Source organism: Abrus precatorius, unplaced genomic scaffold, assembly GCF_003935025.1.
Source record: "Abrus precatorius isolate BTA unplaced genomic scaffold, Abrus_2018 Scaffold3, whole genome shotgun sequence".
Classification (NCBI taxonomy): Eukaryota; Viridiplantae; Streptophyta; class Magnoliopsida; order Fabales; family Fabaceae; genus Abrus; species Abrus precatorius.
Window position 1 is genome coordinate 9,676,392 of NW_020874373.1, and position 15,038 is coordinate 9,691,429.

Sequence of the window (15,038 nt, forward strand, 5' to 3'; positions counted from 1 at the left end):
ATAAAACGGAATACCCAGCCCTCAAAGAAAGAGTGCTCGTATTCACAAGACATTAAAAATATTTGACCCCAAAAAAAGAAAAAACTAACCGGATGATAAACTATGATGTATAGAGCACGACATGATCAACCCAATTTATAAATTTCAATATTATTTCATTACTAAATCATAAAATTCAAGTATAAAACAAAATCTAATATCTTTTATAATATATACGTATTAAAACAAATATCAATATAAACAAAATATCACATTATGCAAAATGTTGTGTTAAATCAATAACTTTTATTCTAAATACATGATCATAAAAAAGATAAATTTTAAAGAACATGAGTTATTACACTGAGCTAAAATAGTACAAACTCATTTTCAAAACTTGAAGTTTAAAATTAAGACCCAAATCCATCAAAATAAACTTTGAATTGACCCGAATACTCCAACCTCGTTAACACAACAACACAACCGCTACAGCGGATCCATCACATGAGTACAAAACATCTACCATTGACTTCCACGACCTAACATGAAACCATGTGGGCGAACTAAGATTCGTGCAGCATGAAGATGCTTTAGCAAAATATGGTATGGGAATCCACAACACTAAACAAAGACTAGCTACTAGCCTACCATATATCTATAATTGTCACTATATTTACAATTCATTGTCTACAACAACTCTGCTGAAGCAGAACCTGCATTATTGACAAGAAATACAAGCCCGAATTGCCGTTGGCCATGCCCCACGAAATAGGTCTGTATAAGATCATCACAACAAGTGAATATGCATAAATTAAAATAAACTAAAACAACTTTACTAACATCCAGTACAAGCAGAGATGCATTATTTCAACCTCAGAATTACACATCGACGATGTGTAGGTCACTTTGAAAACTAAAGCAAATTATGAGTCAGTTTAATTTAAGAAAACATTTTTACTAATAATTAAATTCTTCTTTTAGAGATTTGTATAAAAAAAATAGTGAAAAGAATAGTTAGTTTTCATTACTACTTGTACAAATTGTTCAAAACTGAAAACAAAGTAAAAACAATGTGAAATTTTTGTAACTAATAGTAAAAAAAGGAAAAAAAAAAAAAAAAAGTTCCCTCAAACTAAACAAATTGAAAATTTTTCAATGTGAGCATCCAAAAGTTTTGTAGTGCCGCAGAGAAGATGAGTATTCCTAGATGGTTCTATTCATCATAAATAGATGGAGCGAGTGAGAGACTAGGTAAATTCTTAATACCAGTCAGAATGCAAGATGGGATCAGCCAAAAGAAACAATGTAAGAACTAGACAGTCACTTGGTATTGTGGTATAAATGTAAGCATTATATCCATTTTCTCCAACGCAGGAATTTTGTGACTGAAGCAAAAGATAGTAAGGTATTATATATATCAGTCCTGTTAAAACAGTACCAGTAAAGATAATGTCATGATGTTATTGTCATATCATCATGCTTGAATGATAATATAGTAAAAAGAATTATAGAAGGATTTTATGAGCGCTCAAGTACAATACAAAGAAACAGAATTACCCACCATTGCAGGTATAAAGGCTTTGATTATCCAAATCTTAGCACTCAAGTACAGTAAAAGCAAAACAGAAGCTCCCTCCATTGTGAGTAATGAAGGTCAGAGCTTATATCACAAGTTTACTAAAATAAGTTAGGGAGTTTATATTGGTAAGCTTCACTGCTTATTGAAATAAGTTAAAAAGATATGTAAGAAGATCAAAAGCTACTTTCATGAGCACAAACATGCTCTATATAAATTATTTCAAATACGCCTTAAATACTAAAGTAGCTTGGTTAATAGTTATTCTATAGCAAAATTTAGTTTCCGGATGACAAGACATTAAATGGCTCAATACTCGATGGAAATTCTTATAATGCAAATAACAGTACTCTGAAATCATCTTAAATCTACCAAAACTTGTAAAAGGTAACTACTTCATAAATATAAGATAGTACAAAAGCAAGAAGAACTTACACAGGTGTTGGAAAATTATTATCATATGTGTTACATGATAGAATAGTAATAACTTGATCATCTAGAAGACTTCTTATCAGTTCAGTCGTCTGCGCCTTGGAGCACGGGAATCTCCACTATCCACATCAGACACTCTTGAAGCATCATTTCTCCTTCTAGAGGAGGAAGTTGACAAGGATACCATGGAATCAATTTCTACAGCAGTGTCAACTTGACTCTCTGAATTTATGACAGCACCAATGCTTGAAAAGGAATCTCTGTCATCCACTGTAGGAGGAGGAGGAGGTTGTTCTTGGTTTCTACCTAATGGATTGCTACGGAAGTATGCCTCAACTAATCTTTCAGCAGAAGTCAATGCCGATGAAAGAGTAGAAAGTGTTGCTCTGTGTGATTGTGTTCTTCTAAGCAAAGGGGATTGCACCCTGCGGTTATCCCCAGTCCCAGCCTCAGAAGTACTAACATTGTTCTGTGTCATACCCACAACATCATCAGGGGGTGCCCCAACATTCTGCTCTCTCCTCAAACCTCGAGTTGTCAAGAACCTACTTAGGAAAGTGGTAGTTCTATCTGCTGTCTCCCGAGCAGTGTCTGGCTCGTGAGGCTGAACTAAATCGCGAGTAAGATCAATTCTGCTTCCAAGGCGCCGAATCATCTCTTCCACAGGGAGTGCAACAAATGCATTTCTTTGAATGGTTTGTCTAAGGCTCTCAACCCGCCGTGCTTGCGGCCTAGGAGGGATTTTAAGAGCAGAATCATCATCAGGACCACGGGCATTGTTTGCACGGCCATAGATTGGGGTAACACTCTTGAGAGTCACCTCCCCCTTGCAAACAGGACATTCCTTAGCATCCGAATGCAGATGCAGCCATCGATACAAACACGGCCAACAAAACAAATGACCACAACACGTCACAACAGGGTCCATAGCCAGGTCCAAACAGATATTACAATCAAAAAAGTCCCCATCATTGCCACTACCCTTTTCCACATCATCCTTCTTCTGTGATGCCTCATCCTCCGCAACACCATTGATGTTCTCACACGCTTTTGGCGCCTCCTCCATCCTCTCCTCTGCGGCCACGCTGCCTTCTCCGGCCTGCAAGGCACTTCCATTACCTGAATTGACCAAAAACTGGTTCAATTCCATGGAAATGTTGTGTGCTTCTGGTGGGATATGCAAATGCCGTGTGGCTTCAGGTGGAATGTGAACATGAACTTCAGGATGAGGTATAGGGAGATGCCGCCATCGCCACCTTTGTCTCGCCCTAAGCCTCACAGCTTCACTGATTCTCTCACCTATCCAATCGTCCAAGTTCATAGCTTCATTGCTAATGGACCCGCTTGGTAGCTCTGGGCCTGGACCCAGATTCAAATCAAGGTTCATTGCATCTGAGCCCTCTTCCTCCATCACAGCTTCAATCACCAAACTAGAAAAAAGCTTCCTTTATTACAAATTTCAAACAAATCTTGTTCAGGGAAGGGAAAAACAAGAAAGTTACAATTTTTTCACGCAAGAACAAAGCTTTATTACAAATCAAAGAAACCCAGTGTCGAGGGGGTTTGCTGACGAAATTGAGCAATCAGAATCGAAAATCCCCAAATTAGGGGAAAAACCCTAACTTCATCGTTACCAAGAACGAGCCCAGATCCAATACGCGGGGTTGACCGCAATTATGAGGAAAAGCCGTGGAGAATTAGTCGAATTCAGCTAGAATTGAAGGGATTCGCGAGAAAAGGAAAGGGAAGGGAGGGCACGTTGAAGCGTCGCCAACAAGGGTTTGGCGATTGCGAAAAAACGAATATTTTTTTACCTTTCTGTAATGGTGAAAAATAGAAGAGGGGGAAAGAAGGAAGAGGCGCTTAGCTTAGGGTTAGAGCATGGCGTTGTGGTGGGTGCGGTGCGATGCGGTGCGGTTCGGTTCGATCTGGTGAGAGAGAAACAGAAAATGGGAAGTGGTGAAGAAGGAAAAGGGAAGAGAGGAACCTGCTAATTGCTAAGGTTCTTCTTTCTGCTTTGGTTGCTCTGATGAAGATGGACGGCTGTGATGAGGTGTCAGGTATGAGTGGCTTCTATTCCAAATTCCAACACCGCTCGCTGCACCATCTGGGCCGTTCTTGTCAAGGTACACACTCTCTCTCCCTCTGCTCGGATAATTATGATTTATTATTACCTCTTAAAATGGCAGATAATTGCGTGTTTAAATTAAATTGTATAATATCTATGATTTTTTTTTTGTCAATATGATTATATCTATAGCCTGTTATATACCAAAACCAACTTAATTTTGATGTGTTTGGTATCATCTAGCAATTTTTTAACACATTATTTATATATTTTTTATTTTTTAATTTTTAATAAAATTTATGTAAGGTTTATCTAAATATGTGATTTTTAATAGGTTAAATGAGTAGATCTATCCTTTAATTTTGAAATTTATTTTATTTTAACTTAATTTTTAAAATTATTTCAAATAATTTAATTATAAAATATTAACTATGTTAAAATTATTTTTCAACTTTTTTAATTCTAACAAAAGTATCACATATGACTTTTTTTTATCTACAATTTTTTTTTTTAAAATTCACAGTAAAATGTAGCAAACAAAAAAAAAATTCACAGTAGAAAATCAACGAAACAATGCCAACAATTTTAAGGTGGTAATTGAAGTTTTCTCCCTGTAACTCTAAGATTAATAGAAAACTTATTGAAATACAATTACATTTTTATTAAAATTCGTAAGAGAAAAGATAGTTATGGATAAAGAGTAAGTAAAGAAATATTAAGAAGACAAATAATTTTTTTTTTTTAAATATAGTGTTTTTGTCAAAAATTTATAGAACAAAAAAAGATAAATGATAATTTTTAGTAAGGTTAAATTTTTTATAAAAAAATAAAATATCATTAAAAGGTAAAACACTAACATTTTTTAAAAATTTAGAGAATTATAATAGAATAATGCTAATAACTTTTAATATTAAAATTAATTCGTTGGTTAGCGTATATGAATATTTTATAGTAATTAATAATTTTAAATTTAATTTTTTAAATATATAATTAGGTTAAATGTTTGAACAACAAATTTTGTTGCATATAAATAAATATAAAGATTGTTATAACCAAGAGTTATATCAGACGATAATCATAGAAAAAAAAATACATAAAAAAGAGAGTTCACAAAAATTTATTAAAAAAACATTAAAAAAATCTTTGAAATAATATTTAAATTTGATCGTTTACACATAAAAAATGTATTAACATTTTTTTATGTCTATTAAATAAAACAGTTATGTTTTAATTAATTGTACAAAATTTTAAATTATTTATTTCATTCTAAAAAAATAATTTCTATTTCTTTGCTATTTTTGAATTTGTGACTATTTTTTTATTTTATTTCTAATTTTTATAATTTACAAAAAAAATTAATTTTTATATTTTTAAAATAAAAAAACATAATTTTAGAGAAAATTATAATTTAAATTAAAATAATAAATTATTTATAAAAATATTATTATTATTTTGTGTTTTCAGATAAAATAAGTATATTTTAGAAAAAACTTATCTATTTTTCCTAATGAAACTAAGAAAATGCAACAATTTTTTTTTTTTTAGAAAGAATAAGTACTTGAAATTAATCTTAGTGTGTTTAAATTGAAATTAGATGGAGAGAGTATATAAAAAAAAATTATCTTTTAAAGTTTTAAGATCTAAAAAAAAGAAGTTTCAAAAATTAGGTTTAGATAAGTTTCAAAAATTTATTTTCTTAAAATTGTTTTTTAATTTTGAAATAAACTCACTCTGCACAAGATTCAAGTTAACACTCAATAATTTAATAAATTTCTACAATATAAATGACATTAAAAGTAAATTTACAGCTAAATTTACTACTTTATTAATATTATTTAATTATTGTGTAGATTCAAAATTATTTTAAAAATATTAAATTTTTCTTATTTTATAAATAAATTCATTATTGCACAAGATTCAAGTTAATACATGACAATTCAATAAACTTTTATGATTCAAACAACATTAAAAGTAGATCTATTATTTTATTAACATTGCGTGTAATCAAAATTCTTTTATTTTTTAAAATAAAATAGAAAAAATGTATATTTTTTGAATAGACAAAAGGATCATATATTTTTTTGTAAAAAGAAAAGATTTTTAGGATTTGCATTAATTAGGTTGATTTTTTAGGTTTTACAAAAATAATTGAAAGATTTTTAAATTTGCAAAAAGACTTTTAGGGTTAAAAAGAAAATTATATTTTTTAGGTTTGCAAGGAAAATGAAAAATTTTTAGGTTTACAAAAAGACATTTAAGATTTGAAAAAAAAAGAAAGATTTTTATTGAATTGAAATTTTTAGGGTTTAAAAAAAAGAATAAATTTTTTTGAATTAGAAAAAATTAGGATTTAAGTAGGATTTCAAAAATAGTAGATTTTTATTGAATTAGATTTTTTTAGGTTTGAAATAAAATAATGAATTTTTAGGGTTAAAAAATGTTAAAACTTTTAGGATTTGAATAAAAGGAAATTTTTTTATTGAATTAGGTTCTTCTACGGTTTGAGAAAAGAATGAATTTTTAAGGTTAGAAAATGTTGGAATTTTTAGGTTTGTAAAAAAAGATATTTTAGAGTTTGGAAAAATTAGTATTTTGAGGTTTATTATTGAATTAGAAAAATGAATCAAAACTATTGAGAGTATGAATAAAATAATATCAATGTAACAAAATGAGATTAATAATATAATAAAGAGTACATGGAGATAAAAAAAAATCTTATTTAATATGTTTATTGGTTAAAGTTTATTATTAATCTTAGAAACAGAAATAAAAACAATTGAGAGTGTAAAATAAGTAATAATGACGCAATGAAATGAGAGATCAATAACATGATAAAGAGTGTAAAAAAATTAAAAAAAAATAATTACTTAATGTATTTTTGTTTAGATTTTTAATTTACTCTTTAACCTTTCTTCCTTTTATTTTTTTTTTCTTTACTTTTTGTTGGCTATTTCAATTTTTGAATCGTATTGCCTTCTCTTTGGTGTTCTTTGATAATATGTACTTAAAGTTTAGTGAGTTTTCTTATAATTTTTTTATACTCTCAAAACTCTTCCTTTTTTTTTTTTTTTTCTTTTCAAGTATTCTTAGAGTTTTGGTTATTTTTGGTAATCTTACTTCCTTTATCTCTTGAGTTTTCTCTTTCTCCTCTTTTTTATCTCCCAATTCTCTCTCTCTCTCTTTTTCATGCTTTAAAAAATATATTCTCATTTTTTAAGATCTAAATTTCTCATCTACAACTACTTTTTGAAACTCTAAATTTCATTTTATTTTAAAAAATAAAAGACTCCAACTTATCACTAATTCATTCTTCTAAAAATTAATCATTTTTTTTTATCAATTTTTCCTCTACTAATCTAATCTGACAACTAAAAATAGCTACATATTTTTAAATCATAACCTCTTATAGAATTTTAAAATTTTAAATCCTATAAAATCTAATTTTTATTTTTAAAATTTTAAATTCTAAATATTAACTCCCTATAAAATCTATTTTTATTTTTTATTTAAAATTTTATTTAAATGAGACTTAGATAATATTGGATATTTAGAAAGATTTATAAAAAAATTATTTAATAATAAAAAATGAGTCATGATCCTTTGATGCTGTTAAATTTAAATACTTATATTATTTAATAAAATTTTAATAAATGTAAAATTAATCTATCAGAATGATTTTATATGGTATTTGTGATTATGAATATTAAATTTCATATAATTTAAATATTTATAAATATATTATCCAAAAATTATTAATTACTTATATTTTAAAAATATATTATCCGTTAAAATAAAGTAATACAATGAATTATAATTTTTTTATAAAATTCTGTAAAATGAATTTATTTGACAAAAACTTTAAAAACAATTAATTAATCTCATATTTTATTAAATTTTTTCAATAGTATAAATATAAAAGTTTAGTCTCATATTTTATGAAAGTTATTTAATAGTATAAATTTCAAAATTTAATATTTAATAGTAACTAAATTATAAAAAAATAGATTGAAAGAAATATGTTTTTAGAATTTTAAAATTATTTTATTATAAATTTTATAAATTTAATATTAAAAAATTAATTTAAATATTTAAAAAGAACAAGTAGATTAATTAATATTTATTTTAGTGAATTGTTTATAATAAAAGATACACGTGACTTAAAAAAAAAATATCTTATTAAGAATAAAAAATTATATTACTTTTAATAAAATTTTATGATTATGAATTACTTCAACTCAATATTAAAATTTGAGATTATTATTTTTCATTTGATCGTTGAGAAGAAAAAAATAGGTAGGTTTGATTTCATCAAGTAATTTTTTTTTTCCTTTTTGGTACGTATATAATTCTAACGTGGCAATGTGTTTATTATCAACAGGTTTAGCCTATTTACTTTTTAAAAAACATTAATTTTTATTTTTAAATTTGAGTTTAACCATAAAATGATATTTTATTTTAAAATTATTTATTACATTCTTATAATTTTAATATAATAAATATATTTTTAATAAAAAAATATTTTTAAACATTTAAATTTAGAAATTAAAATTAAAAAAATTAATTTTCCAAAAATATTTCTCACAAGTAAATTTTTATTCGTTTTAATTTAACTAAGTTACATGTGCCCATTATATCTTTCAAGTTGGACATCCAAATATTTTACTCATACATATCTTCTTGCAGTTTATATGAATATATTATATTGAAAATATAAAATATAATAAAAAGTAAATTTTATTATTAATGCTAAAATTTACTTATAAAAATTAATGTCAACAATTTTTAAATTGGTGTAATTATAATTTTTTATCTACTAATAAATATTTTATGTTGTTTCAAGCATCTATTACAATTTAAAATGTGATTTTAAGTTTAAGTTTTAATGAGTTATTATGATTATGATAGTTTTTATAATCAGATCGAATCTTTTTATAAAAGATGGGATCAAGAGTATGCTTATTTTTTTTAAATTAATTTTTTATTATTAAAAGTAAATTACAATATAAAAATAGTTTTTCATTTTTAAAAATAAAATATTATATTATATTTTTTTAAAAAACATGCTCTAATTCTTTTATTTTTTTTACTTTTATTATTAAAAAATTAATAAACTACAAATTTTTTAATAAAATCTATGTTAGTAATCTTTTATTAAAAGATTATATACAAAAATATCGAAATCGAGTTTCACTTCCTTTTTTGTGAGAATATTTTCAACTGTTAAATATTTCCAAAAACTACTATAAAAAATTGTCTTAAGACTTTGTTTATTAGTAAATTTTTTTTTAATAAAAATAAACCATTAATATACACATTTATAATAATCATATTCAACTCAAACATGCATGATTATTTCTAATGAAAATATTTATGATTAAACAAAAAAAACTGTAAATTTTAAATATATGTTAACATAGTATAATACATTAATATATAATGTATATCAATGCATTATATTTTTTTATATGATATATTATATTGTTAGTTATAATTTTTTATATTAATACTAAGACAAACCCCCTCTCTCTCTCTCTCTCTCTCTATATATATATATATATATATAATTTTTTAATGAAATTCTTTATCTAATGTGTGTATATGTCAATCCCCCACGTAACATAATGTTCCCCTGCTTGCGACCTTAGTCAAGAGGGAAAAGACTCACCCCCTACCATGGGACCATCTCAGTCTCGAAATGCAATGAATTCTAAGAATTTCTTATATTATAGCAAATTTATTGTCCTTTAAAAGATACTAAAAATATTTACTATGCTTATATTAAGGATATTTTTAAATAAAAATATTTTAATAGAAATAGTTTAGTAAACTTAAACATTTATATTATTTAATAAATTTTTATATAATTAAAAAAATTAATTCAATCATTAATTGATAGTTTTTATTAAATAGGTTATTTTTTAATTTATATAAAAACTATATTAATATATACTTCGTCTCATTACTTTGTTTCATTAAATAATATTTTTTAAAAATTCAAATAAATATTAAAATTTAAATAATATGCTTATACATATTTAAGTAATATAAAATTTAATATACATGATTATAAAAATTATATAAAATAATTGAATGGTTGAATTTGTTAACATGATATTATATAAAAAATTATTAAATGTGTAAGTCTTTAAATTTGACACTTAATATTAATAGATTTAATTTTTTTATTATTCAATAAAATTTTTATAAATCTTGATATTTATTTATAGATAACAAAGTTTTCTCTTTTAAATATTTAACATAATTGTGTTCTTAAAATTTTGAATTCAAAATTATTAGTTAAGTTAAAATAACCGTGGCGTACCATTTTTTTTTTTTACACAAATTACACTAAATTTTGTATGAAATTATGAGAATCATAGAAAGTCAAAGAAATATGATCATGTCTTTTAGACAAACTTTTCTCCTTCCTAAATTATTAATGGATTTCCTGTGACTGAGGTACAATGCTTGTAATAAAGTAAATCACTTTTGCTTTTGGTCATAAAAGTCCTGTTAATTTGTATTATTAATTTTAAATTCTTTAATATTATTTTTGAAATAATTTTAATCATAAATAGAAATATTGTACATTTTGATTTTTAAACATTAAATTTATTTTTAATAATTTTTTATAAAGTTTTAGAATAATATTTAGAAAAAATTAAACACTTGGATTAATGGGTACAAAATTATTTTAGCATAAGCAGTATTTAAAGCAAAAAAATTATCATCCATATTAATTATACCTATTTTAAATAAATTTATCTCATGTATGTAAAATATATTATAGGCTAAATAAAAATTTAAATAAAATTAAAAAAGCATATGTCAGTACTCAATTTTATTTTTATTCCTTGATTAATTGATACCACCCACAAATTACACGGGATGATGAGAAGTGATTATTAATTTCTAGTTTTTTTCCTCCTTTGTTAGAGATTAAAGTGCTAAAGACTAATTTCGCTCCTTGTTAGTAAGGGAGAAGCTATTATGTTAGCTGATTAGTATTTGAACCCACGAAATTGCATCTGTCTTAATTTTGCATAATTATATTTTTACTTTTTATTTCTCTGAGTAAGTAATTTTTTGTGTATATGGGTTTTGAGTTCCCCTTAAACTCTTTTTAATAAGATTTGTTTTCCCTATAAAAAAAATAAAATAGTATTTTATATCAATGCAAGATGGTCTTATACCCGTGCGCCAACCTTTCAGTTAACTTCTAGTTGATTTAAAATTGCATAGATAAGGAACGTAACATTTCTAGCACACTTGTATCTTCTTTAACCTTTGTTTTTCTGATAATGATTATGAGCTAATGTCATTTTATCTTAATTCTTACCTCACAATATCAATTGAAACATTCGGGCTATTCCGCGTTTCCCTAGTTACAACGACATAGCAAAGAGTACTAATTGTAATTTCGAAATAGGTAACAGCTAATTAATTTGTAAAATTGACTTGTAATACTCTGCATGGAAAAGAAATTAAGAAATAAAGTACCTGCTGAATCAACTAGAGTCTTACATCTCATAGCAAAATAATACATAATTATATGTTAAACTTTTTATTAGGATACTTGTAAGATCACTTTATGTAATTAAGGAATCAAACCAATAGTCCAAGATACAAGAAGCATATTGATTAACCATTTTAGTATCCTATTAAATGCTGATCACTCAAATAATGCAAACCTATAGTTTGAGTACATATTGATGGTAACGTATACAACACCAAGAACAGTTTGTACTTCAGGTAGATCCTTTCTCTCTCAACTTCCATTTACTTTCTTACAATCGGATCTGATTTCACCCTGGCTTCCGGTTAATGGGGCAATATTACCCATGTTAATCATGGACTGAGCAAAGGCTAGAAAGAATGCAGTTTGGTTGCTTGCAAAGTTGTTAACAATGGAGATTGTAGCAGACCCATTAGTGGAAAATAGCTCTTGGTCTGTTTGAAGAAGACCCTGATTGTTAAGGAGATTTTTGAAATAGTTGTTATCAAAGGTATCTGGGGATGAAGGGTCAAGGTTGTTCAGAGTGGTCCCGCTCCCATTTTGTGGACAACTTTGCTGAAGAGTAGCCAAATAGGTTGTGTTGAGCGTAGGGTCAGGGCTACCCGTGCCGCTGAAGTTGAACAGCCTCTGGTTGAAAAATCTACACTGTGCACGACCAAATGTATGTGCACCTTTTGAGTCAAGCACTAGTTAATAACCATCATAGTAATTATATAATTAAATCAAGCTTTTTCTATTGGCAAATGTAAGGCACTCAGTAAACGAAGTATAAGAGCAAAGTAGTTGTTCAAAAAATTATGGTATTTGTGTTGCTGTTGATCAATGAATTAGTAAATAATTAAATTTTTATTTTGAAATTATGTTAGAACGTATTAAAAAAATATGAAAGTAAGTGTTTATATGTCTTTAATAAAATATTTTATTTTTGATTTCTTAATTAATGTCTTTAAAGCAGCGGTTAACATTATTTAAAAAGTAAATATTTACAAAGATTTCTGATGAAGTTTATGTGTGCGCAAAGAAAGATAAAAAAATGTCTTTCAAACACACTTTCAACATAGAATAATATTTAAATATTAACCAATTTATAAGACATATTTTAACTTTTAAAAAAAAGTGATATGAGGTTAAGCATTCAAATGTAATCATTTTTTTTTATTAAAAAATACATTATATGAAAATTATAAGAGTTATAAATATTTTTTAATAGAATCTTACTATTATTATTAGTTGTTTAAGAATTAAAATTTACATTCTCCTTAAAAGAAGATAATCACATAGACTGATTAAAAAAAAGTGTGAAAAAAAAGTGTTATTAACATTTGTCGGCTAGACGAGAAGAGTGATTATGATTACCAGATAATGCAACAAGATCAGATATGTTTAGGCCAACGGCAGCAAATTTGGCTGTGACATTGGCTAGGCTTTCAAATGGGGTGGGAATGGAAGTGTTGGCACCAGATTGATTTGCAATCAGACCGTCCCTTCTGCCAAGTAGTACGTTCCATGAAGGACCTCCTCCCTACAAATATACATCATCATCATAATATGCAGTTAAATAACTTATATTATATATGCACTCTAAATTAAATACCACTACATATCCGTTTATGGGATATAAATATTAGTTAGCAAGAACAAAATTGAGAGGATAAGGAGAATTGTCAAAGTAACAAACAATTTACCAAATTCACAGAAGCTTCAGCAGCAAGGGCAAGGATATCGGCACAAGATACAACACCAGGGCATGAATTTTCAACAGAGCTCTTGATGTTGTCAACTACATTAAAGCCACGAGCCGAATTATTGTTGGGAGCTGCATTTTTCTCACTCAGTGTTATGTTGCCACCTTGGTCTAACAAAAGGGATCCATCACAACCCTAAGAACACGAGATAACTAATATTAGTCTTCTAAATTCTAAGCTTAATTAATATTATCTGACAGTGCATGAGACCCAATAAAAAACAATTTAACTAGATCAGCTTCGTATATACACAAGCTTTTTGAAAATTTGTTTGGAGCTTTAAATTGTGTAAATGGGTTTTACATTAACAAAGCAATCATGAAAATGGAGACGAGTTAGGCTCGCGGCGATACGAGGGTCAGATTGCAGGGCTTGCTGAACAACACTGCGCACGATGGAAGACACGTTGGGGCATGTGCTGGAGTAGAAGGTTGAACTCAATTGAGCATTTGATGGATGAAGATGTATTGTTAGTGCTATGAAAATGGTGATGAGTAGGGATTGAGTAGAAGAAAGCATAGTTGGCTTCTTGTTTTCTTCTTCCCCAGTGCCGGTTTTAACTGATGATATCTAGGTGATACATATATATAGAAGAGAGTAAAGTAAATCTTTAATTAATTTATGATTTGCTTAAGGACAAAGTTTTCACGGGTTATATTACTTGCAAGTTTAAGCTAGCTAAAAAAGCATAAAAAACAAGTTAGATTTGTAATAATCATTAGGTAAAGGAAAGGAAAATTCAAACCATAATGATTGCCGCTTAACTACCTTGTGGTACTTGGTCGTAAATTGTTTGACACAGTGAATTTCATCTTAGGTGCATGCCTAGGAATTAACAAGTTAAATGGCGTGAAACTTGCGAAAAGTGATTGAATGGAAAATAAGAACAAGTTTATAGAATTCAGTTGTCACAACCCACTACAGACAATGAAGTTTCACGGCGTCAAAAAGTAACAATCTTGTAAGTAGGTTGCAAATCTGTTCTTCAGAAAAACATAATGAAAATCGAACGAAGTACTTATCTAGAAATTAAGTTGGAGGAACATTATCAATGATTTGCCCGCCATCATGTTTTTTCATGCATATGATTTGGTTTATTCTTTCTAGTTTTATCTTTCCTCTTTTCTATATGTAGGTGTTCAACTAACAATAAGATTCATTTAGCATATGGTCTTAGCAAATCGAAACACATAAGATTATCTGGGCCCAGCTTCTAATAGTACGAAAATTATTAACGAGCTAAAAATTTCTTATATTCCTTTTCAGTCATTCTTTGTAGGTACAAAGTCTGAGTCAAGAGGGAGAAAATAACATATTAAGGTATCACATCTATTCACTCCGCAATCAATACAAGCATCTCCGCAATCAATGAAGAAGTGTGCCATTTACATGGCCATTGGGGATACACACAAATTTTTTCTTGATGTTCTCAATCGAAATTGCAGATTATGACAGGACGATGCATCACTGACGAGGACTAATATTTGAGTACATACAATAAGAGGGAAAATTCATTGAGGATTAGCAATAACAAAATCTATACTCAGATTTATACTAACAAAAAATGCAACTTTAGTATTTGTACTCATTTAATGTGTGTGTGTATATATATATATATATATATATTCAAATTTATACCTTTAGTTAAACAAAACATTCTTATATATATTTTTATTATAAATTAATAAAATATTATTATTTAATATTACAATAATTACGAAA

At 27.2% G+C, this 15,038-nt stretch overlaps 2 protein-coding genes across 3 annotated transcripts; both read right to left on the minus strand.

Moving 5' to 3' along the window:
- Positions 1–278: 278 nt before the first annotated feature.
- On the minus strand, positions 279–4,138 carry LOC113861732. 2 transcript variants are annotated; one of them, XR_003504321.1, is made up of 3 exons: positions 3,975–4,137; positions 1,991–3,417; positions 279–753 (listed from the first exon to the last, which is right to left on the minus strand). XR_003504321.1 is itself a non-coding variant. In XM_027494732.1 (2 exons), exon 2 carries the CDS (start codon positions 3,396–3,398, stop codon positions 2,067–2,069), a length of 1,332 nt encoding a protein of 443 aa, XP_027350533.1. In that variant the 5' UTR covers positions 3,399–3,417; positions 3,975–4,138; the 3' UTR covers positions 1,870–2,066. The 2 variants fall into 2 exon arrangements, 1 of the variants encoding a protein (XP_027350533.1); XM_027494732.1 differs by lacking the exon at positions 279–753 and having other exon boundaries at positions 1,870–3,417; positions 3,975–4,138.
- A 7,531-nt stretch (positions 4,139–11,669) lies between these two features.
- LOC113860911 (peroxidase A2-like) lies at positions 11,670–13,858 on the minus strand. The gene is made up of 4 exons (XM_027493466.1): positions 13,620–13,858; positions 13,257–13,451; positions 12,928–13,093; positions 11,670–12,242 (listed from the first exon to the last, which is right to left on the minus strand). Exons 1-4 carry the CDS (start codon positions 13,833–13,835, stop codon positions 11,824–11,826), a joined length of 996 nt encoding a protein of 331 aa, XP_027349267.1. The 5' UTR covers positions 13,836–13,858; the 3' UTR covers positions 11,670–11,823.
- Positions 13,859–15,038: the final 1,180 nt, after the last annotated feature.